The sequence below is a fragment of the Brassica oleracea genome, chromosome C7 (genome assembly GCF_000695525.1).
Source record: "Brassica oleracea var. oleracea cultivar TO1000 chromosome C7, BOL, whole genome shotgun sequence".
NCBI classification, from domain to species: domain Eukaryota; kingdom Viridiplantae; phylum Streptophyta; class Magnoliopsida; order Brassicales; family Brassicaceae; genus Brassica; species Brassica oleracea.
Window position 1 is genome coordinate 44093984 of NC_027754.1, and position 23448 is coordinate 44117431.

General features: G+C 36.8%; 6 protein-coding genes and 1 non-coding gene across 9 annotated transcripts in view; 3 read left to right on the top strand and 4 right to left on the bottom strand.

Moving 5' to 3' along the window:
* Positions 1-523: 523 nt before the first annotated feature.
* LOC106301866 (probable WRKY transcription factor 20) lies at positions 524-3852 on the bottom strand. 2 transcript variants are annotated; one of them, XM_013738350.1, is made up of 6 exons: positions 3477-3852; positions 2337-2486; positions 1824-2265; positions 1609-1741; positions 1372-1530; positions 524-1192 (listed from the first exon to the last, which is right to left on the bottom strand). In XM_013738350.1, exons 1-6 carry the CDS (start codon positions 3696-3698, stop codon positions 727-729), a joined length of 1572 nt encoding a protein of 523 aa, XP_013593804.1. In that variant the 5' UTR covers positions 3699-3852; the 3' UTR covers positions 524-726. The 2 variants fall into 2 exon arrangements, with proteins under 2 accessions (XP_013593804.1, XP_013593805.1); XM_013738351.1 differs by lacking the exon at positions 3477-3852 and adding an exon at positions 2595-2666.
* A 3655-nt stretch (positions 3853-7507) lies between these two features.
* Positions 7508-9942, top strand: LOC106307013 (heterogeneous nuclear ribonucleoprotein 1-like). The gene is made up of 4 exons (XM_013743840.1): positions 7508-7698; positions 8075-8311; positions 8451-9561; positions 9645-9942. The coding sequence occupies exons 1-4, from the start codon at positions 7696-7698 to the stop codon at positions 9656-9658; spliced, it is 1365 nt and encodes a 454-aa protein (XP_013599294.1). The 5' UTR covers positions 7508-7695; the 3' UTR covers positions 9659-9942.
* Positions 9943-10510: 568 nt separating this feature from the next.
* Positions 10511-10583, top strand: TRNAA-AGC. Its single transcript has one exon. It is a non-coding gene; the product is annotated as a tRNA-Ala (tRNA).
* Positions 10584-10964: 381 nt separating this feature from the next.
* Positions 10965-14432, bottom strand: LOC106301901 (glycerophosphodiester phosphodiesterase GDPDL3-like). The gene is made up of 8 exons (XM_013738386.1): positions 14198-14432; positions 13817-14110; positions 12853-13470; positions 12720-12758; positions 12357-12641; positions 12088-12230; positions 11536-12019; positions 10965-11411 (listed from the first exon to the last, which is right to left on the bottom strand). The coding sequence occupies exons 1-8, from the start codon at positions 14295-14297 to the stop codon at positions 11107-11109; spliced, it is 2268 nt and encodes a 755-aa protein (XP_013593840.1). The 5' UTR covers positions 14298-14432; the 3' UTR covers positions 10965-11106.
* Positions 14433-19781: 5349 nt separating this feature from the next.
* LOC106303763 lies at positions 19782-20600 on the bottom strand. The gene has a single exon (XM_013740080.1). It carries the CDS (start codon positions 20580-20582, stop codon positions 19887-19889), a length of 696 nt encoding a protein of 231 aa, XP_013595534.1. The 5' UTR covers positions 20583-20600; the 3' UTR covers positions 19782-19886.
* A 166-nt stretch (positions 20601-20766) lies between these two features.
* Positions 20767-23448, top strand: part of LOC106306380 (serine/threonine-protein phosphatase PP-X isozyme 1-like) — a 17955-nt gene continuing 15273 nt past the window's right edge. The window contains exons 1-8 of one of the 2 annotated variants that reach the window (XM_013742979.1): positions 20772-21060; positions 21341-21493; positions 21580-21642; positions 21724-21809; positions 21905-21980; positions 22084-22352; positions 22433-22511; positions 22586-22920. In XM_013742979.1, coding sequence (XP_013598433.1) covers positions 20920-21060; positions 21341-21493; positions 21580-21642; positions 21724-21809; positions 21905-21980; positions 22084-22352; positions 22433-22511; positions 22586-22636 — 918 coding nt within the window. In that variant the 5' untranslated portion in view covers positions 20772-20919 and the 3' untranslated portion in view covers positions 22637-22920. Of the gene's footprint in view, positions 21061-21340; positions 21494-21579; positions 21643-21723; positions 21810-21904; positions 21981-22083; positions 22353-22432; positions 22512-22585; positions 22921-23448 lie in introns of those variants that run through there. The other variant, XM_013742978.1, reaches the window with a different exon arrangement.
* LOC106306382 (V-type proton ATPase subunit e2-like) overlaps positions 23037-23448 on the bottom strand; it is a 1417-nt gene continuing 1005 nt past the window's right edge. Inside the window, exon 4 of the mRNA XM_013742982.1 lies at positions 23037-23354. Coding sequence (XP_013598436.1) covers positions 23288-23354 — 67 coding nt within the window. The 3' untranslated portion in view covers positions 23037-23287. The remainder of the gene's footprint in view (positions 23355-23448) is intronic.

Here is a 23448-nt window from a genome sequence, read left to right on the forward strand (position 1 = left end):
AAAAACAAAGACTATAAATAATTTATTATTAATAAAATTATGAAATTATTTACAATTTGATGACTAATTCATCGCCCTTTTTTATATGTTAAATTTTTCATAGAAGTTTAAAAATCATTTTATTTTCTTTAAACATGTATAACTAATTTATAATCTTTTATGCCATACTAAGTCATAATATAATATTTCTTCATATTTTACATTAATAACCATTGTTTTTATATATCATCCATAATTCTCTAATTACGTCTATTTGTTCAATTTTTTATATGATATCGAATATTCATCGTAAATGGATGGTTTAAGATGCCAAAAAAATTATTTAATTGGTTAATATAATACATCAAATATTACAAATACATCATTTAGTTAAATAAATAAACAAAAACCGAAAATTCATACCCGCGCTGGGTCTATTGCTTGATTAACACTACAACTTATTTGTATAGTGTTGATTTAATGAGTAATTAATATTTACTGTAGAACTTGTACTTGATATAAATTAGGTGATTCTAACATATTGATGTTTCTTACATGTTTAACAAAAAAGCATTACCCTTGTGTATTTGTACAATACATTTTTTGGGAGCACAACACATACAAATATATATATATATATAGTTTAAAAATCAAGATCAGCTCTCCGTATAGAAAGAGAAACTATATAGAACAAGGTCTCATTACTAACCTAAGAAGAATCCAATACTGTTTGCTTCATGTATCTTTCTAAGGACCCGATTGTATTCTCCCAATGTTATGTGAATACTGGTAAGATGAATGGTTCAAGGACGAGACATCACCATTTCGAGTCTCGTTCTGTGTTTCTCTCGAGCCATACTGATAGATTCCGCTGTTTAAGCTTACGTGGTAATATGACACGGGAGCAGCATGAACAAACCTGAAACCGACTCCATTTGGGTGAGTTTGGTTGATGAGTTGTTGATTACGTTCGCTGGAAGTGTGGTCAGGTCCACCAGAGGAGATTCCTACACCGAGATTGAGGCTGATGGTGTCTGTTGTTTCATCTGGTCTGAACCGAGGCTGGATGTCATGGTGGTTGGTAGACTTTGAAGTGGGAACGTCGTGACTGTGTTTGCCTTCGTATGTTGTTATTACAGCTTTTGGATCATGTGATGCCCTCTCCACGTGTTTTCTCACTGGGCATCCAGGAGCCGTGCACTTGTAATAGCTCCTACAAGGATCCAATTGCCAAGACAATCAACACTTTGTGAACAAACCAAACAACTAGCCACTTGAACAGAACAAAAGACTAAACTGTTCTAGCTATCATCTTGAACTGCAAGTTTTGCTGGTGTATGTTCATTAAGACAGTAAGAGAGGACTTTGTTGGTGGGGCACATTTAAACGAACCTGGGATTGGGGTTTCCTCTGACGACTTTCTGACCATACTTACGCCACCTATAACCATCATCAAGTATGTCGACCTCACTCAGAGTCTGAACAACAACACGAGGCTCCCGGATAGGTTTCACAAGTGGAGTTGTTATCTCCATGCTCCCATCCAACCTCCTGCAAGAAAGTTTTTTAATCACTATTTTAAAACAAGCACCTAATTGAATCCTCACTCTTTAAAAAAAATTCTAATACCTCCGTTTTGTAAATGGATCCTCCTCCTCCAGGTCATCTTTAACTTCTCCACCATCTTCAGTTGTCAGAGGTACTTCAGGGTTGTTATTACCAGTTTGTTCAATGGCTTGAGACAAGTTGTAGACGCCCTTCTCTGTATTCAGATGAAGTTTATTGTCAAGGGGACTGTATATGGTTTTACCATCTCGGCTATAGTCATTGGAGGATACACTTACCTACCCTTTCTTCTTGTGCAGCAGAGTTTCGGCGACCAGGTTGAGGTTTAGGATGGTCATGTGTGCCCTTGTAAATAATATCAGTGATCTTCCCATCATGAGACCTTTCAAATAGTTTCTTCGCTTCACAATTAGGATGTGTACATTTATAATAGCTTCTCGGAAACTCACTCCCTTTGACATGCTTTTGACCATACTTTCTCCAGTTGTAACCATCATCGGCCAAGACTGGTGGCGTGCTTCCTCTGGAGTCATTTTGAGATGTCTGGACTGTTTCATCCTGATCAGATCCGGTTGGTGGCGTCTGAACAGGAGGAGCTGCCCGGCTTAGGTTGGTTGAGGAAGCTGCAGCAGCATCACTGATGGAAGAAGGTGAGTGTGAGGAGGATCCATGGCCCTGTACTGGTGGCTCACTTCTATGCTTGTCAAGCTCTGCATAAACCTTGAAATCAATAGAGATATTAAGACGATGCAACCCCGCAACAGCACACAAGGGAGTTTAAGAAACAATACCATGTTGGATGCAGGAGGTCTGAATTCAAATTCAGTAGACTTGTACTCGGTGAAGGTATTCTGATGGAATGTCCTTCCTGTATAAGAACTTGAGTTCACATGCACTGGCCGGGGCTTGACCAAAGAACCAGTAGTAGGGGAAGGTTCTGGCTGAAAGTAAACAAAAGTTCACATATCAATGACATGGATAAAACATCATACATTAAACAAAAGACGACAAAAATAAACTCGTTCTGAAAGATGGTATGAAGATGTAACTAAATAGGAAAATGTAATTAAGCATAGCATCCATCACTTATACTATTAGTCAACACTTTGATATGATCTGATCATAACTTGAGCTAATACCCAGGAGACGATGACTCTACAGCTCTACCTCTACATGGTGAACATGATTAAAAATAAAATAAAATAAAAAAACTTTTTTTCTCACCAGCGGAATCATATTATTAATATCTAATTTAAGCAAATGGAATTTCTATACAGCTAAAAGGAAAAACAATTAACAAAGAATGGAAAGAAAAAGACAAGAGCAGTACCAGACAGGGAAGATCGACAATGTGAAGAAGTAAAAAGAGAGGAGGACATATATATATATAAAAAAAACTACTTAGCATCAATAAAAAGGTTTATTCGCAGAGAACAATCTGAATAGACAGAAATACAAACCAATGCAGAGTATAGTAACGTGAACGTGAAGAATCAGAATCTAGGCCAAATAAAAAAAAAAAATCATAGTTTTTTTGAAGTACTTGTAAAAAAGATTTAAGAAACATAAGTCCATTGTTTTTTTTTTCCTTGTGGACAAACAGAAAGCATCTTCACCAAATTACACAGCCCAACTAACAAACTCATTCCCCCACACTAAGCACTTACTAGAAGAATCGTAGCAACATGAACAATGGTCCGAATCAGAACTTAAGCAACGAAAAAAACAAACAAACAAGTGGGAACAAAATGTCAAAAAGATAATATTTTTGGATAGAGAGAAAGCTGACTGTATCCAATTCAATTTCACAAATCACTTGGGTCTAAAAAAAATGCAATCATAAAACCTAAATTTTCTTAAACAAATCCACAATAATGAGGTGAAGAACAAGTGATACTTCACCAAGAGAAGTAAATAGGTGATGCTTAAACCTTGATGTTGGAGATGAAAACAGGAGATTCCAGAAACGAAGTCGGACTCATCCCCGGAGGAATCGTTATGTCGTTACACCTCGAGATCGGAAGCTTCGCCGGTGACATCAGCTTATACCTCGCACCTCCTCCTCCTCCTGAATTGTGCCTCGCCGTGGAATCTGCCGTCGGTGTGCAACCGACCTGAAACTCCTTCCGCTCATTGTCAGCTTGAGGGTTCATTTCAGTTAGAGAGGGGTTTTCAAGGGTGGTATAGAAGAAATGAAGGAAAGGAAAAAAGGGAAGCTCAGCTATGGCGGGTTGAGAGCTCTCTGTCTCTCTCTCTCTCTCTCTCTTACAGTGAAGGAGACTTCCGACCGCTCTTTGGATTCATTGTTTTTGCCTTTTTCATTCTTTTCTTATTTATTTTGTTAACCTCTTTTTTTTTCTTTATTAATTTCCTTTTTCATATTAAACCAACAAATGTTGTAGAATTAACATTCTGGTTCGGCATCTCATATTCAGATATTTGAGTTAAATTTGGTTAATAATAATTTGGATTTATGTAAATTTGTAACTATTTTTAAGATTTATTTTGGATTTGATATCGTTTTGATTAAAACAATACTTAGTTCGTATATTCTTTTACGAATTTGATCAAAATATTTATCAAGTTGAATATTTCAATTGTTTTTTTAGATTTTAAATATTTATTTTGGATGGTAGTTCAAAATTTCAGATATTTATTTGACTTCAAAAATTCCGATGTATTTAACATTCATTTTTTTTTGTTACTCATTCAAATTATCATTTAAATTCGGATGCAGATTATGCTTAACATTCAAAATATCGTTCAATTTAAATTGGATACAAAATTAGTTTTTTTTTAGTTCGGTTCAAATTTCAAATTCAGTTACAAAATCTCAAACCTAGAAATTGTAAACAATATAAACCGAAAAAAAAAATTTACTTATGGATTAGTCTAGACTTTCCATGTGTCTTGGATATCTCAAGTTTAATCAGAAAAAAAAAATCCCAAAACTAAATTAGTATTTGAGATGCTAACTATAAGTTTTAGAGTGTTCAATATAAAAAGAATTAAAAATTAATCTGACTTATCGCTAGTGAAGTGTCAAAAGCAGTGCGGTAGGCGATTATCACATATCAACTCCCGCGAATCTTTACAACTCAACTTACTTTGGAATCTTCCGTGGACAATCTTGAGTAATTTCAGAACATTCACCAATGACCCTTGCTTTAACTCTCATCTCTTTTCTCCTCCGCATGAGATAGAAACGAATTGTACTTGTCTCCGAGATCTACACATTTGGTGATCTCCGACAAGTTTCTCTCGTCATTGGGCCAAAATGATGTCCTCACATGTACCTGAGAGCGAGGCTAACACCTTGTTGATAACCTCATAACTCTCTCTATCCAAGTAGAAATCGAGCGTTTCTCATTCCTCCATCTAGGCCTGGGCATTTTACCCGGATCCAAAGACCCGAACCGGAACCGACCCGAAAATACAGGTTCGGGTCCGGGTCCGGGTCCATGCTAAATACCTATTGGGGTTTTTTTTTTTGGACCCGCGGGTCTCGGTTCGGGTCCGGGTCCTACCCAAGACCCGTTCGGATACCCGAAGTACCCGCAAATATTTGTATATACTAGGTATATTTGGGTGATTGGGTATATTTTTGGTATTTCAGATTTTTTTTAAGGTTTCAGGTTTGGATTTTCGAGTATAATTGTAGGTTTTTGGTGAAATTTTAGATTTTTAGAAAATATAATTTGGGTATTCGGGTAAAATTCGGGTATGTTTTGAGTTTTCGGGTCTGATTTTGGATAAATTTTTGGATATTTTTGCGGTTCTTAAGGTATTTTTAGAGTTTTCGGGTCCAGTTCGGGTACTTCGAATCTATTTCGGGTTCTAAATACCCAAACCGACCCGGATCCGAAATATACTCGAAAATTTTGGGTATTTTACAGGTATTGAAATTATAGACCCGAACCGACCCGGACCCGACAAGAACCGACCCGGAACTGACCCGAAAAGTTATAGGTACCTATATGGATCTAAATTGATAGGACTCGAAGAACCTTGACCCGATAATACCCGACCCGGATGCCGAGGCCTACCTCCATCCATACTAAGCTATTTGAATTGCTTAACTGGATCCAATTAACATGGCCCATTTCTAACATGAGCAATTGGGTCCAGTTAACACAATCGTTTATTTTTATCAGTAACACAACAATTAGACTTAAATCCAGAATGTTATGTTAAACTATTAATTTATCAAATTATCTTCCTGGGGATAGTGGTTTTGTTTGTCAACCATATCTATTATGTCATGTTTTACAAACCACTAGACTATATTCTTTTATCATGTATAATTTTTACAATATATTAAGGCAGCATGAAAGTGGGTAAGACCTGCCTTTTTCGGTTACATGGACAAATTATATACACGCTTGAAATAGTTGGTTCTAGTAAAAAGTTTAAACAAATAGCTAAAAGAATTTTACAATTTGTTTATTTAGAACATAACTTCAAATGTAAAAACGGTGAAGTCATGCATGAAAATTGTCAAAGTTCAAAAAGGTGATGTCCTCACCATCATCATAACTTAGATCTGACCAAGAGTAAGGGTAGTTCCAATATCTTAGTTTTGTGTACGTAATTTTCAATGCTTTTAGTTCATAATATATGCATATATTGACTATAGAGGAATAGTGATATTATTACTCAAGTGCTGGTGACCATTTTAAGGAGTGTTCAGAAACAAAGTGATGAACAATTTGTAGTTTTCTATTTGATGACCGTTAAATATCAAAAATATTTAACGGTTTGAGAATAATTTAAATTTCGATGTATGAAAGCATGGTCATGCAAAAACTGTTATAAGATAAACTCAATGGTTTTAAACACGTAAACTCATATAACCTTTAAACACGTAAACTCATATAACCTTTTTACTGCAACTGATAATACCTTTCTTATATGTAAAATTACTAAAACAAGTGTATTACTTTATGGTTCACTGGCCGTTTACATATAATTAATACTAAATATAAATATTATAGTGCAATCTTTGAGTACTCATAAGAACATTTAGACTTTTGCCTCCACACACGACAAGCTGTATACAGTCTATAGATCATATCTTTTCTGCCTTGTTGATTTGTTATTTAGTTTAGGCATCATATATATAAAATACCCACATAAGTGAACAAGAAAAACCCACATAACAGAATATCTTTCCCTTATTGGAAAAGATCAAATGTCAATATGATAGAATATTAAAATAGTAAAATTGATGCAAAAATAGTGTTTTAATTTCTTTTAGTTGTAGGGCATATGATTCTTCTTTGCAATATATTAAAAGATATCGATCAAGTAACTAATATTCACGAGTCTTGTATAATCAAAAATTCCTTACATGTCAATGTAGACATATCAAAAGGGTTTCACTAGATAAGTATATAAAAATCACATCATTTATTGTTGTTAACACGTTTTGTATGTTGTATTTCTCTGAACATAGATTCAGTTCTAAAGTAACTTACATCAAAGTATATATGCATTATAAAGTATAACCTTAGTTTGTTTCTAAAGGAAGGAATAATGTGTAGATGTTTTGGTAACACACTACTCTTGATTTTTTCTAAGCGATTCTATAACTAAATTTAATCCCTTAAAAATTGGAAAATTATTAGTTTGATTGCTTCTCATAAATAAATTATTAGCTGTCAAATAAACTATAGAGGATCAATATATTTATGGGAAAATATAGAAATATAAAACTAAAGGAGCTATATCATCTTCCATCATCTGCCTCTCTTTAACAACCCAAAAATAAGATTCTTACAGAGATGCAAATCTCAAATCTTTCCCAGCCTATTATTATATGTGACTGTTGTTTTACCATCTCTGGCCTGAGGAAAAAAGGAATCCTTCTTAATGAATTTCAAGTAATCAAAATCAATAACTTAAAAATCAAGAAAGCATTACAGAAAAATAAAAATAAAAAAGGAAAAGTTTTTAATAAGTTTGAGAGAGAGAGAGAGGGAGGCCATCTTGATAAGAGAAGAACCCTATAGAGAGAGAGAGAGAAAAAGAAAGAGTGGATGTCTTATAGAATGAACAAAACATCCTCTGTTTCTCTTGTCCTTGTCCCTTTCTCCAGATCTTAAAAAGGTTCTCTCCACATTTTTCCATCATCTGGGTCCTCTCTCCAAGATGGTGAATTTCCTTCTCCACAAGTTCAAATCTAACGTTTTTTTTTTTTCTTTCATCTTCTTCCTCTGTCTTTTGTCTGTTTGCTGTTCTTCATCTCATTGTTTCTCTGTTTTCTTCATTCCTCTGTTTTGATTGGATGATGCTTTGTTTGTTGATCCATTGTCAGATTTGAAAAGATGCTCAATTCCGATTTGATCGGGATTTAGATTTGGATTCTGTTTTTTTTCAGACAAAAGTAGATTTCCATGTTTCTCTGTCCGTAAATCTCAGAGCTTTGAGCTCTGTTAAGACACGATCCAAGATTTGTTCTGTTGTTAGATGAAATGAGAAACTGATCTGTGTGTTCTAAAGATCGGATTCATTGATTTGTTATTCGCAGGAGCAAAAGATGGAATCTGTATCGGATCTGGGGAAGCTCTTCATCGGCGGGATATCATGGGACACGGACGAAGAACGGCTTCGAGAGTATTTTAGCAAGTACGGTGATTTGATCGAGTCTGTGATCATGCGTGACCGTACCACGGGACGTGCACGTGGCTTTGGCTTCATCGTCTTTGCAGATCCTTCTGTTGCAGAGCGAGTCATCTTGGAGAAACACATCATCGATGGCCGCACGGTTAGTAAAAGTTCACATCCTTTCCTCTGATCATTGTTGTTGTCTCATAGATCTGTCTTTGTGTGTCCTAAAGTTGATGAGTCTTAGTGTTTAGATCAATGATTAAAGGATTGTAAGAGTCCTTCTTTTTTTTTGTCAGGTGGAGGCGAAGAAAGCTGTGCCACGTGACGACCAGCAAGTGCTGAAACGCCACGCGAGTCCAATGCACCTTATCTCCTCACCTAGCCAACACGGTGGCGGCAGCAATCGAACAAAGAAGATCTTCGTTGGAGGTTTACCGTCTAGCATCACCGAAGCCGAGTTCAAGAACTACTTTGATCAGTTCGGTACGATCGCAGACGTTGTGGTGATGTACGATCACAACACGCAGAGGCCACGTGGCTTTGGCTTCATCACTTTTGATTCAGAGGAGTCTGTCGACATGGTTCTTCACAAGACGTTCCACGAGCTAAACGGCAAAATGGTCGAGGTCAAAAGAGCAGTGCCTAAGGAGCCTTCTTCCTCCTCAGCTCCTCTTGCTGCTAACCGAAGCCCACTTCTTGGTGGGTATGGTGGTAATAACTATGGAGTAGTAGTACCTAATAGGCCATCTGGTAATAATAGCTACTTCAATAGCTTTGCTCCTGGTTATAATAGTAACAACATAGGTCGGTTTAGTCCTATTGGTAGCGGGAGGAATGCTTTCTCTAATAACTTTGGTCTTGGTTTAAATCAAGAACTGAGCTTTGATGGAAACACTACTCTTGGGTTTAGCCGCATCCCTGGGAGCCAATACTTCAATAATGCTTCACCAAACCGTTACAACAACTCTCCAATAGGATTCAACAGAGGCGACTCTGCTTACAACCCGAGCAATAGAGACTTGCTGTGGGGAAACAGAACTGATTCTTCTGGTCCGGGTTGGAACTTGGGTGTCTCTGTTGGTAACAACAGAGGAAACTGGGGGCTTTCTGATGCTAATAGCTATGGGAGAAGCTTTGGGACAAGTTCTGGACTCTCTGCGTTACCATTCTCTGGTAGTAACAACAACAACAATACAAACGGTTTTGATAGGTCTATGGGGGAAATGTACAGAGGGAACTCGGTTTACAGCGACTCAACGTGGCAGCAGACGATGCCTCATCAGTCTGCTAATGAGTTAGACGGCTTGTCTCGCTCTTACGGCTTTGGTTTTGACAATGTAGCCTCAGACCCGTCTGGCAATGCCTCTGAAGGTTATCCAAGAAGCTACAATGTGGGAGGAAATAGAGGTAGGTACACACACTCATCAGCATCTTAAAGGCTTTAAGCTTTGTTGATCTCATCTGATACATTTTGATTTAACATTTTCCAGGTATTGAAGCATAGAGAAAAGCAAATATCTTCAAAACTTTCATCACAGTGAGTTTCTGTTTTTTTTTTTAGCATCACAAAAAGAGTTTTATTTCTGTTTTTAAATTCTTACATAAAGAGAAGATCAGATTGGGTAGCTGCAAAGATACAAAAGATGTGGATGATAAAAGAGAGATTTGAGGTGTAATAACTAGAGAGATCGTTGATTCTCGATCACTATTCTTTAGATTTCTCCAAAAGATTCTTCCATGTTGTGTGCTCTTGTTTGTAACTCTAATTGTTAATGTTTCTTTTTTTTTCTTACAGATTTTTTTTTTGATCTTTGGTTTAAACTTTTGTTTCGAATTGTTTATGAGAAAGTTGTGATTTTTCTATTAAAACATTGTGCAAAAGGGCTCCAAAGTGATTACTTTTCATGTATTGATTCATCTTTTGCTTTGATTTTGAGGATTCAAATACGGATTAACGAACTCAATTTGGACTAAAATAACCAGAAAAAATACTAAGAGAAAGAAGAACAATACCGTATCCAAACAAGAGTTTGTACTTTTCTTGTTTCAGTTGTTTTTGTCTGGAGAACACAGTTTGGTTGTTCGGCATTAATGTTAGATCGTTGCTGGATGCTGCACCGGTCTTGCTCTTAATTTCCCTGGTAATCCAAACCCATTGGATGTACTAAAATCATATTATATATTACAAGACACAAGGCCAGACTTTTAGAATGGATATTACATGTTTTTGGATGTTTTTTGTTTATGCCTGAGGCGTTGTTTCATAAAATCATTACGGGCTTGCTTTAGTACGAGCTCCCCTTAGGCAAAAATAGATTTGTAAAACTATTGTGCTACCACTCGCTGTAATATCAATGGGGATGTATCTCAGATGGTAGAGCGCTCGCTTAGCATGCGAGAGGTACGGGGATCGATACCCCGCATCTCCATTTCTTTCTTTATTTTTTTCTCTCGCTCATGGGCTTATAAAAAATTCAATACATAAGCATGATTTGATTAGGAGCGGTTGCGATGATCAAACATTCAATATGTTTGATAACTACCTTCTGTAAGAATGATGATTCTGATGGAGTAGCTCAAGTGTTAAGGGAAATGGTCAAAAGATCAGCTCATCTACGGAAAGACCAACTTGTGAAACAGTTGTTCCAGGAGATGGAAGCAAAAAAAGATTAACACAAAAAATAATTTCTTTTTGTTCAGTGCAGTAAGAAATTTGATATTACATGAATACAAATATTGTAGATATTACAAGACACAAGGCAATAGTAGTAAGAGTATATGTTACAACAACAAATGAATCTGAGGGAAAGTTACACTCCAAGAATTTCCTGCTCTTTTTAGGACAGAACTAGAATATAAACATGAGAAAACATTATGGTTCCGGCTGTTAATTAAGATCTGACATTGTCACACACAGGAAAATCTTATAAAGATGTGTGATCAAGGGTTTGATCACAGAAGTAGAAGAGAGGCAATAGCCATTGGAAAAACAGAAAGGAGAAGAGATAGAGTGAGGCGGGTTTGTCCACTAGGTGCTGGTGCATTGGTTGATGGTTCTGATGGTGTTCCAGGGGTTGAGGTTGGGGCTTTTGCTGTAACCGGAGGTAGTGGCGGCTCAGTAACATCAGCATCTGTGAACACCGGGTTCGGAGCTTCGGCTGGAGGTAAAGACGCATGATTCACAACTTGTAAGAGTCCACCTGGTTGAACAGGAGCCATGTAAGGTGGAGTTTCTTTGCTTCCCAAGCATCTATTCTCTGCACAAGAGAGAAACCAAGTTAGGTACTAATTAATGATGTTATGTTGTGAGACCTTTTGGTGTAAATAATTAGTCCACCTAAAAAAAAAATATATAATAATAATAATAATTAGTCTACTTACTTCTGTATCTAGCTGCTGTGTAAGGGAACTCAGTGACGGTTCCATTAACACCAGCTCCAGTAACATAAGAGTTTATCTCAACATTTGCGTCAGAGAAGAAGTCATAAGGTTGAGACACAAACTCATTCTGGAACAGCTCAACATATACCGGAAGCTGAGACTTTTGCAGCCTCTCCACAACATTGGTTTGCCCCGTGACAAAACCCTCTGAGTCAGGAAAGACCGATGATTTTACGATGACAACAGCACTAGCGAATGCCTTTATGTCTTCTATAGCAGAGTCTAGAATGTCACGGATGGTTTCTTCGACTTTGTACACAGTCTCGTACCGGCTCTGCTTCTTGAAGTCGAGTAGAACCGAGCTGTTTGTTGATTGAATCATAACCTTTTTGGTTGTGATGTTGGTGTAGCCGGTTTGTGTGAGTGTGTCAAGAACCGCTTTCACCACGTCTATCCCTTGGTTCTCTCTCAGGTATGCTGCATTCTGAGGGACACAAGAAGATGTTATGATCCCAAAACCTTTAAGACTAAAGGAGGTTCAAGAGAGGTTACCTCCACACTGATCAAAACACCGGAAAGAGAGGTGGAGTTCTTTGCCAAGTTTAGGAACTCAGTAAGGGAAACAAGCTTCCCAGCGTTTCTCTCGTTTGGATTCCTAAACATATTGTATGTTCTGTATGGGTTTGATATAGCAGCTGCACAAAACAGTTGGAGTATAGTTACCGTAACTGGCAAGTTATCTAATTTCAAAATAGTCTGTAGTTTGTATCTATATGAGAAGCTCTCAAACTAGTTACTATTAATAGTAGGAAGAAACTTACGAGTCAAGGTCTGGATCTCAGGCCAGGTGAGACTAAAAGTGTATATACCACCAAGTGAGCTAAGCTCAGGAACATTTGTTGAACGGTTTCTCAAAGGAGTTTGGGCGACCATTGTGGTGTTCCCAAGATCGATGGAACTTGAGCAAAAGGGTGTACCGTCGCTGGACATTTGGACCAAGCAGTCTATAACATCAGCACCATCTTTGATTGCCTTGGCATATGCCAAGTCTGTACATCCTGGGTAGTCTCCACTTGCACCATTCTTGGATATAACAAGAAAATCAACTGAAAACAAGAATCATTTAGTAGATGACATAAGTCACAATAAGAAAAGAAAAAACGCAAAGTTATAACTCATCATACCTTGTTTTGTAGCGTTTCTGCCCATATGAGAGAAGCATTCTGATGAAAACATGAAAAAGAATGTTTTGATTTTGAGTCTTTTATATTAAGGACAAAGAGCTTTGTCTGTATAAGAGAGTTTTGCTTTGCTTACCGACGGATGCAGATGCAGTTATGGGAAAGTCAGAGAGCACACCATCGACAGAGAAGTTACCATTATCCACAAAAGATAGATACTCAGAGACAGGATCATAACTATAGTCATGTGCAATATCAACATCATTAGCAAAACCTGACACAAACACTTCAAGTCCTGCTTTGTGAGCATCTTGAACCAAAGAAGTAGACGGAAGCAAGTACTGCTTGTCATCTAGTGGCAACACGTAAGACTTCGGAACAAGAATCCCTGAAGCAAACGTTTTGACGAAAGTCAAGTTACTCAAGATAGAACTGTATGTTCTGTTTGTCGTCGGCTCGAATGTTTCTTTCTCGAGAAAACGGAACACGAAGATCGGTCCTTCACGCCCGAAACGTCCAGCGATTTTCTTGAAGAAGTTGACTTCAGGGGAAGAGATGAAGTCGATGATAATGGTTTTTGAAGTTGTGGTTAGAAAGGTGGTCATGCTGAGGTTATGCTGCGCGTAGAAGGCCTCGTGCTGAACGTTTAACCAAAGGCCTTGTGGTTTCAGCTCTGTGTTTACATCTTGAACAGTCAAGATCGAGTATCCGTTTCCATCGAATCTCTCGGACCGAGATAATATACCTCTGATCACTGCAAAAGGTGAGAACAAAACGTCGTCACACATTTGTTTTTGGACAAAACACTTTCTTAAGTTTATCACAAAAATAGTATCCAATGATAAAAATTCCCAAAATAACACATATTTAATTATTTATCAAAAAATAATAGTATAAATTATTCAAACTCATAATAACAACTCCTAAATCCAAATATGAAATATACATTTGTTTTTTATTTTTAATAAATATCATTTTTAACACTTTTTCGAGTTAATTTTATTTATGAAACATGATGATTTAATGCTAAGTCATGAGTATTTTTCTTTGTTCTTTTTTCTTCTACAAAAGCACTCGCTAATGGAGTTAAGAAGACTTACAGTTAACTTTGTTGAGATCTTTCAAGGAGAAATCGATGGTGAACCAGCCCTGTGTAGAGACTCCATTAACAAGGTAAGTGTTTGTACGATTTGGGTAAGCAGCTTCAATATTAGAAGCATTGCTCATTGTTAAACCAGGGAAGCAGATCCCAGCTCCGTCTTTGGTTAGCTGAAGATCACACCATAGAACAACGTCTTCTACACTTGTCAGCATTGCGAAGTTGTAAGCATCGATGCTCGAATCTGGGAACAATCCAGAGAACCCTCCACGAGCAATCACACGAGGAGAGAAACCTAACAAGCACGCAAAGAAAAACAAATTAAAAAGGTAATCAAGAAAGTGATCTTTAATACAAGAAGAGAGAAAGTGAGAGCACTCACCGGTGAGCGTCTGCCATTTACTTTTAGATCCTTGAGCATCGGTTTGAACAGCAAGCAGCTGAATCAAAACAACACCACAGAGTAGAAATAACCCTCGCATTGTCGGATTACCTCGCCGGAATTTGGTAATAACCTGTCGTTCTTCCTCCCGCCGTTGACTTTTTCGGCTTCTTCTTATTCTTTTTTTTTTCTCGGAGACCGAAGGAGATTTGTTAGAGGGAGAGAGGGTCTTCTTAGTTCTAGTTGCTTCGTTTGTTGGATTGTCATTTATACGATCGTTAATTCAAATTAAAATAATTATAAATATCAAAAAAGTCTGACTATTAATTTTGTTCTTACAAGTTACAAAAGTGTTATCCATCATCGAAAAGATTTTTTTACAATTAATAATTGGAGTCTACCACAATTACGCGTAATCACGTAGTTTTATTTGGACGGTTCAAGAGCCGAGAGTTTAGTTGATCGGCTTAAGCTAAATACTGTCTACCGCTTTGTTCATTTGTTCCCGGATTCAACACACTTTTTTTCTAATAATTAAGAGGTTGTGGATTCGTATACATTTCTATATCGAGATACATTTTATTTTAAATTTATTTTCTTTTGAAAATTTTATTTTTTAAATAAAATTTGAACCCATAAATCCTTTTAAGGCATCTACTAATTAAACTAATTATTTTTTATCTACTAAACTAATTTTTCGTTACATATTAAGTTAGATTTAAACGAGTGACATTAACTTTGTTTACTTGAATTCATGTTTTGTTAAACTAGCTCCAATAAAATATATAAAAATATCAAGTTATAAAGCAAACCAAGCGTTTATGTTACACTGTGATTATCTCTTGAATATATCTTTTAATTTTAGAAAAATAATGTTTATTGAGTATGCTATTTTTAATCGCTTGCTTTATGTTTGAAACACTAATGGTTTTGCTCAACAAATAATGTTTATTGAGTATAGATTAGCATGACTATCATCATTTAAATATATAACTCCCGAGTACTACTTGTAAAAGTCATTTATCTGGCCACCACTTGGGCCCCTTCACTTCACTGATATGATGAATTGTACCTCTGCATGCATTGGATTAGCATTCATGTTTTGTTCTGTACATACAAGTTGGCCATATATTAAACATTATAAAATTTTAAAATATAACAAAACATGCTTCTACGTTTCATGCCTGAAAAATGTAAGAAAAGTTAGACTAATATAGCTGATGGGTTTTACTAAATTTTTCAAATTCGACCAAAAAGAATTTGGTTTTAATGTTTATATTCAGTTCTTAAAGTCTGAACAAATCTCAATTAGCTAAGTTTTGTTAAAAAATTGTATTTTTCCTATAGATGTATATATAATATCTTTGTCTCAAATTGTCAATAAAACATATAAAGTTAAATATAATTCAGTTAAAACTTCAAAAATACAATACTATAATACTTTTTTTAACAACACTTTAATGCTTATCAGATATAAACATCACTAAGACAAAGCAGAAGAAGAATTATAGGAACACATGTTTATTAAAAAGCTTCTCTCTCTACTCTGTTTCCTCACATTTATCTCACATTTATCTTTCACGGAGTTAGAGATCTGATGAAGCTTTTTGTTTATATCGCCGGTTTGTTTCCGGCGTCTTTCAACCGGCTACGGATTTTCCGACCGGTCATCGACTCCGAAGTCGCACCTTATCTCTTGGTGGACTTTCGGTTTTTGTCTCTGGCGCCTATCCTTTTTCCTCCGGTGATAGACGACCGGCTTTTGACTCCGCGTCAAGCTCCAATGGTGTTTGGCGGCGGCTTATCACCGGGATAATCCTGGTTATGTTCGATTGGCGTTTCCTGCATATTCTCCTCTCAATCGTCTCTCCTCTATTATCTTTGATGGCTTCTTCTTCCCCTTTGTTAGGGCCGCTTCATCTTCGGATTTTTTTCATCATTAAAGATGATCGCTATTCATGCAGAAAGATCGAAGATTGTTGAGTTGATTGAAAACGATTGTATTTTCTTCTCGAGACGTCGATTTAGTGATTGATTTGGATCTGGCTGAAGACTGCTCCGAGTAAGCGTTTCTTCTTCATCCTGTCTCCGTCGTCGGCAGGGATCCGTCGCATCTCCTCTCTGGTACCGGCGGAAGCAAGCTGATTCCCAGTTTGATCTGTGTCCATTGATCGCCGGGCGATCAAACACGTGGTGGTGATCAGTCGGTATCCTTCTGCAATGGTTTTTCTCCTTTGGACTGGCGGTCCAAAGTCTGTTTGTTTTGTTAGGGCTTTTGTGTCCTTTTTATTTTTTAAGTTGTGGGCTTAGTTCTGTTTAGGGCTTTGACCCATTAATAAAACTCAACTGACAAAAAAAAGAAAAAGAAAAAAAGACAAAGCAGAAGAAAGAGAAGAAGCTTTGGTCGGCGACGGCTCGGCGCGCGCCAAATTTAAAAAGTAGTTGGGGCATAATTAACCGCTAAGGCGGGTCCCATAACGTGGCAGCATGAATTATCTGTAAAAGATACGTGGCGACTGGTGAGTATCGATTTGTAGTCACGCATGACTTAAGGAAAGACGCGCAAACCTGTCAAGGTTATACGTGGGTCCGTTGTTTGCTGTAAGCACCCCAAAACAAACCACCACTTTATAAAATCTCTTTTAACAAATCCTTATTTTATTTTGTCTTGTTGTCACATAATATAAAATTTCGAAGAAAAGTTATAAACTGACATTGATGTGATGCGGTGTATTCAATTTGAATAAATGTTTTTATAGGATTAAATAAATTCTTAATGGTCAACTTCCAATACTTTTTTTTTTTTCAACAACTTCCAATACTTTAAGGTGGGGATGTTGACCTCAATCTTGTAATACTCTCTGAGCAGGTGAAATAATTAATTTTATTAATTTATCTAATGGCCTTGGACGGTTTAATCCACGACCAACATACCTGGCTGTTTTCAGGATTATGAAAACTAATTAATTTGTTTCCCCAACCCCAATTTTACTAAATACATGAGCAGTTCAAACAAGTATTCAACTTAAATTGAACGATTCTGGTGATGATTGTTTCAGGAGTTTTTAGTTTTGGTTTTTGGTTTTTAGATTTTGGTTTTTGGTTTTCAGCTTTTACTATTTGGTTTTTGGTTTTTAGATTTTGATTTTGGTTTTTGGTTTTGCTGTATTTGGTTTTTGGTTTTTAGATTTTGGTTTTTGGTTTTCAGCTTTTACTATTTGGTTTTTGGTTTTTAGATTTTGGTTTTTGGTTTTCAGCTTTTACTATTTGGTTTTTGGTTTTTAGATTTTGGTTTTTGGTTTTCAGCTTTTACTATTTGGTTTTTGGTTTTTAGATTTTGGTTTTTGGTTTTCAGCTTTTACTATTTGGTTTTTGGTTTTTAGATTTTGGTTTTTGGTTTTCAGCTTTTACTATTTGGTTTTTGGTTTTTAGATTTTGGTTTTTGGTTTTCAGCTTTTACTATTTGGTTTTTGGTTTTTAGATTTTGGTTTTTGGTTTTCAGCTTTTACTATTTGGTTTTTGGTTTTTAGATTTTGATTTTGGTTTTTGGTTTTGCTGTATTTTTTTTCCAAAAATTAATCAATACATTACTTTAAAATAATACAACAAAATAGCAATAAATATTTAGATTTTACAATTAAAATTTATCAAAATACTGTGATTATTATTTAAAATTAATACTATAACATATTTAAATTATTATATTTTTATGAAAAATATATTATAGTAAAATATAAATCATAATATATATATAAATTATGCAAAAATAAAAATATTAAATTTCGAAACTACTTAGAAATTTTTCTTATATAAATTATTTTAATTTTTAAAACTTCAAAAGCAATAGTTTTTCTTATATAAATATTATAAATTATACAAAAATTAAGTACATAGAATTTTGAAACTAATTATAAATTTCTTACATAAATTATTTATATTTTCTTAAAGTTGAATGGTAATTTTTATATTTCAGGATTATACAACACATTTTATTAATAAAACATATTATGTTTTTATAAATTTTTTTATTTTTAATGTGACTGATAATTATTAAAATAATTCAATTGTTTTAGTTATAGAAACTAATAACTAAGTTTTAAAATTAAATATATTATTTATAAAATATATAAATTTATTTACAGATATGAAACACAAATTAAAATATTTCACATTATTGTTTAAATGATATCTAATGTACAAAATATTTTATGATAATTTTATTTTTATGAAAAATTAATTATTAATGAATTAAAATGTAGTAGTTTCTACAAAAAAAATCAAAATTCGTTTTTCTTCATAAAAGCTCACAAAAGTTGGTTTTTGGTTTTTCTTCATAAATTGGTTAAACTTTTCAAAAACTAGTTTCTCTAAATTTTAGGGAATCTATTTATTGAAAATCTTGATTGACAACTCAAATGGTTTTTACAAAAACCAAAAACTTGATTGGATGAAAAATGGTTTCTACAAAAACAAAAACCAAAAACTAAAGCAAAAACCACAAAACATAAATAGTAAATCTCTAAATAATAACCCGATTAAGTACACACAATAAATTACTATATAGAGAGCTGTTAAGCGTTTACATCTTCTTTCCTCAAACTGAGACATGTTTGAGCATGTAGCTTAACTCAAACTGTTATTGTTAAAATCATGAAATTGAAAGAAAAAAAACTTGATGTTGTTTGGATGGCTGAAACACACAGGTTGGGACTGTGAGTATGGAATGGTTGGCTGGAGAGAAGACTAAAGTGGTGGGAACGTTTCCACCTCGGAAGCGCGGTTGAACTGGCTATGTTGAGAAGGATACTGCTGGTCAGACCAATGTTTACTCAATTGAGGTTTGTAATATCGATCCACTCATGTGATAGGGCATTATAATGTAGTTGAATCATGATATGTTTTCTGATAAGCATTATAATCTAGTTTAAAAGCATGATAACAAGTATAAATAGTCTTTGAGGAAGAAGCTAAGAGATTAGAGGTCTTTGATCAGTTTCTTATCTGGTAGTCCTTTGTTTGAGGGTTTAAGTGATCTCTTCTTCAACAAATCTCCAAGATGATGAAGAGTCTTACGCTTCTTGATCCTATCAGTCTGGTGCTATATTTGGTCTCATCCAAATTCTATTGGCTTCTTCTTACTCTTTATTGACTCAATTCTATTGCTAATCTTTTGCTGAATAATATAATTTTTCTTGTTACTTTTTGCAGCCTGCCGTATATGTTGCCATAAGCTCAGGTACTGCAGGATCTTCTTCTGATGGAGCTGAGAACACAGCAGCAATCGTAGGAGGCCTTGCCCTTATCGCCGCAGCTTCCTCTATACTCCTCCAAGTCGGTAAAGATGCTCCAGCTAAACCAAAAGCAGTGGGGACTAGATAGGACCGTCTCTTAGCTACTACATCAACAAGTTCAAGCCTTCAGAAGTTGTTCAGACTTCTACCCCCTATCCTCACTGAAGCTCCACCGGTGGCTCGGCAAGAAACTTCACTGCCGGAAACTACAGCCAGTGAGGCTCAGCCCGAAGAGTGCTTGAGATTTTTTGAACCGGCGTGCGCAGAGTCTTAATCAATCTTTAGAATCAAACTCAGTAGAAGGCAGGTAATATAAGATAAACACAGTCATATACAAAAGGATTAGATATAATGCACAACCTCTGAAAAACCAAAACATTGATAAGACAAAAACAGAGTCATGTCTTAAAGTCTTGAACTTTGAGTAGTACACTAGTCCTTTTAGATCCTTCTAAGGTCACATTAGCAACATCAACGAGCTTAGACTTCAAGAAAAGTCTAGCAACATCCCTAACATCACCTTCACCGCATTCATCAACCGCCACCACGCAAAACCCGCCTCGCCTCACCGTCCTCTCCATCTCCTCCACGACCCTCCACGGAAACAGAGCATCGTCAAGATGCGCAGTAAACGCGAAATCAAACGCACCGTCGAAAAAAGGAAGGTTATGAGGATCAGCTCTTCTCACAAGAGGAAGCGAATCCACCAACTCCACGGCGGTAACGTCAGATAACCCGATCTGGTTCATCGCCATCGGAGCGTGGCCGGCGCCGGCGGAGAGGCAGAGAGCTTTGGTGTGGTTGCGAAGCAGCCCGAGATCGCGGAATCGGAGGAAGTAAGAGGAGAAGGAGGAGAGACGCGACGTCCAAGCCTTGGAGGACCAGAGGCGAGCGTTCTTCTTGGGTAAAGGGAGATGCTTTCGCGGCGAGGAGTCGCAGGTGGATCTCGGGAAATGCGTGTGGGGCTTCGAGGGAGCTTCTGGTGAGATGCACGTTCCCGGCGTCTGGAGAATCATTATCACCATGATCAACGTTCCGATGATTATGAACACCACCGAGACTCTGTTCAGCATCTTCTCGATGTTTCTCTCCATCGTTGCCGATCACTGATGTGATCCTCTGATCGTCTTAAAACGAATGGGGCTTATAAAACAGGCCCATATCACTTAATGGGCCCAGTATGTAATTGTTATATTTAAAACATTCACGATGAATGTACAATTTCTAAAAAGAAGCGGGGCGGTTTTAAATATAATAATAAAAGATTAAGGAAGGAGAGAGAAGACATTCGCATACCCCTGCGGAGAGGAGAGAGAAGCTCTCCCGGGGAAGAAGAAGAGAAGACGAAGCTCGGAGAGTTGTTGATTTCGACGGAATCATCGGATTAGGGATCGGTTCGGGAGTCTTTTTGAAGAGGAATCGAAAGAGGAAATGTCAGACCTAGACAGGCAGATAGAGCAGCTGAAGCGCTGCGAACCGTTGAGCGAATCGGAGGTGAAGTCTCTCTGCCTCAAAGCCATGGAGATCCTCGTTGAAGAGAGTAATGTTCAGAGAGTCGATGCTCCCGTCACTGTAAGTTCTTGCTTTACCCCTATTTCTCGATCTAGGGATTCGATAGTTAAGAGTTATCTGTAAATCAAGAAATGTTCCAAGAAACTGATGTTGATGGTTCAGCAGAATCTTTGCGTTTGATGTATTGGTTCGTTACTGTGTTTATCAGATGGTGTTCATGTGAACAAGTTTTAGTTGTGTCAAGGGCAGTGAAGTTGACAGTAGATACCATTTGTGTTATTATTTTCAAGAATTGCTAATCATTTCTTGGAGATTTTGGTTGTTCTTTGCACTGGAATAGCTGTGTGGTGATATCCATGGGCAGTTCTATGACATGATGGAGCTTTTCAAAGTTGGAGGTGATTGCCCCAAGACCAACTACTTGTTTCTTGGCGATTTTGTTGATCGTGGATACTACTCTGTTGAGACGTTTCTGCTTCTACTCGCTCTCAAGGTAAACACTCTTGACGTTGTTTTATACTTTGTACTAGGCCATGTTTCTTTGAATCACTTAAATGGGTTGCTTTGATATCCTCTCAGGTTAGATATCCAGACCGTATAACTCTCATCAGAGGAAACCACGAAAGCAGGCAAATCACACAGGTGGGTGAATGCAGTCTCTCATTGACAATTTTGGTTCTTGTGTATATATTCAAGAGTATTTACACAGTTTGTTTTTAGTAGGTTTATGGATTTTATGATGAGTGTTTGCGTAAGTATGGTTCTGTAAATGTCTGGAGATACTGCACCGATATTTTTGACTACATGAGGTACTTGCTCACCGCACGCATTTCCACCTTTATGTGTTTCAGTTTTTGGGATCTCTGATGCTAAAATAATGCGACTCTTTTTATATGTACAAAAGTCTTTCAGCTGTTGTTGAGAACAAGATATTCTGTGTTCATGGCGGTCTCTCGCCAACTATTAATACTCTTGATCAGGTTGATGGAAAAATCTCTCTCCCCTCTCTCTCTCTCTCTCTTTGTTGATATTGTCAGAAGTTTCAACTAAGATTGAGTTAACTGACGGGGACGTTTATGGCAGATCAGGACAATTGACCGGAAGCAAGAAGTGCCACATGATGGTGCCATGTGTGACCTCCTATGGTCTGATCCCGAGGATATAGTTGAGGGATGGGGATTGAGTCCTCGTGGAGCTGGATTCCTTTTTGGCGGCAGTGTTGTCACGACTTTTAACCACACAAACAACATAGACTACATAGGACGAGCACATCAACTAGTTATGGAGGGTTACAAATGGATGTTCGATAGCCAGATTGTGACAGTGTGGTCAGCTCCAAATTACTGTTATAGGTAAATAAGATACTCAGGACCGTCTGTGTATCCTTTTAGTTTGATATTTGCATTTAACTCGTATTTCAATGATGATCCAGATGCGGTAATATTGCTTCAATTCTAGAGCTGGACGAGAACCTAAACAAAGAGTTCCGTGTGTTCCAGGCAGCCCAGCAGGTACGACCACTTTTGATAATGTTTTCTACTTGTCATTCTTATACCCTATGATCACTAACACACTCTAAATGCAGGACTCGAGAGGGCCTCCCGCCAAAAAACCTGCCCCTGACTACTTCCTATAATGTGACAACCCTACTCCCAAGAGTAAAACCGAGGAAGAGAACCACAACTCGTTCATGAGTTGTTTTCATTTGAGGCATAGTTGAAGAAGTCTATACAGTACAATTGTTTCAGGCGAGATCTACTTAGGCCATCGAACTGGGGTTATTTGAAAACAAGATATTGTTGAAATAGATTTTCTCTTTGTAATGGTTGTAGTTAAAAGAGTGTTCTTGTCATAATTCAAGTTTGTATTTCCTTGGGATATAAAGACCTCAAACAATTTTGAAGCTCAGAGTTACTTCAATAGAAACTCCACAGGAACCGTTATGGCAGAACGAATGGTTGGTTGGCTCATGCCTGGATTATTGCCATTTGATAGGAACTTGCCAAGAAGATGAAGATAAGAATTAGCCGAGTTAGTATTCCTCCAAAGATTTTTATTTCATCAACAAATAATACATACTCTCTGACATAGTCTTTTGAGTATGATGCAGACTGTCATATAAAATGAATGAGAGACAAGATTTAACAGTGAAGAGAGGCAAAGGTATTGTTTGTTCCACACCGCGATAGGGATAACAAAACAGATATGTTTGAAGAGGTATACACAGAAAGAGCGAGCAGACAATCAAATCCGTGCATTGGGTTGCCTAGTTGGAGTAGATGGGTGTCTACTCAACCTCGCTTAGGATAGGGACAATGAGAGGCTTCATCTGCGCAATGTATACAATTGCCCACCTGCCCAAAACAAAGAAATAAAAACAACGATTCAGTGATATAAGATAATGGGACAACGAGACAGATGATCGATCACAGCACAGAGGTGGGTGAG

Bases quoted from the DNA above. Each gene is read 5' to 3' on its own strand.
- LOC106301866 (XM_013738350.1), bottom strand. From the start codon at position 3,698: ATGAACCCTCAAGCTGACAATGAGCGGAAGGAGTTTCAGGTCGGTTGC. The intron at 2,266-2,336 runs GTATTGTTTCTT...ATTGATTTCAAG, and splicing joins GACCTCCTGCATCCAACATG to GTTTATGCAGAGCTTGACAA. The intron at 1,193-1,371 runs GTTCGTTTAAAT...GGATCCTTGTAG, and splicing joins AGAGGAAACCCCAATCCCAG to GAGCTATTACAAGTGCACGG.
- LOC106307013 (XM_013743840.1), top strand. The intron at 8,312-8,450 runs GTTAGTAAAAGT...TTTTTTTGTCAG, and splicing joins ACATCATCGATGGCCGCACG to GTGGAGGCGAAGAAAGCTGT.
- LOC106301901 (XM_013738386.1), bottom strand. From the start codon at position 14,297: ATGCGAGGGTTATTTCTACTCTGTGGTGTTGTTTTGATTCAGCTGCTT. The intron at 13,471-13,816 runs GTAAGTCTTCTT...CACCTTTTGCAG, and splicing joins AGATCTCAACAAAGTTAACT to TGATCAGAGGTATATTATCT. The intron at 12,231-12,356 runs GTAAGTTTCTTC...TGTTTTGTGCAG, and splicing joins TGAGATCCAGACCTTGACTC to CTGCTATATCAAACCCATAC.
- LOC106303763 (XM_013740080.1), bottom strand. From the start codon at position 20,582: ATGGAGAGAAACATCGAGAAGATGCTGAACAGAGTCTCGGTGGTGTTC.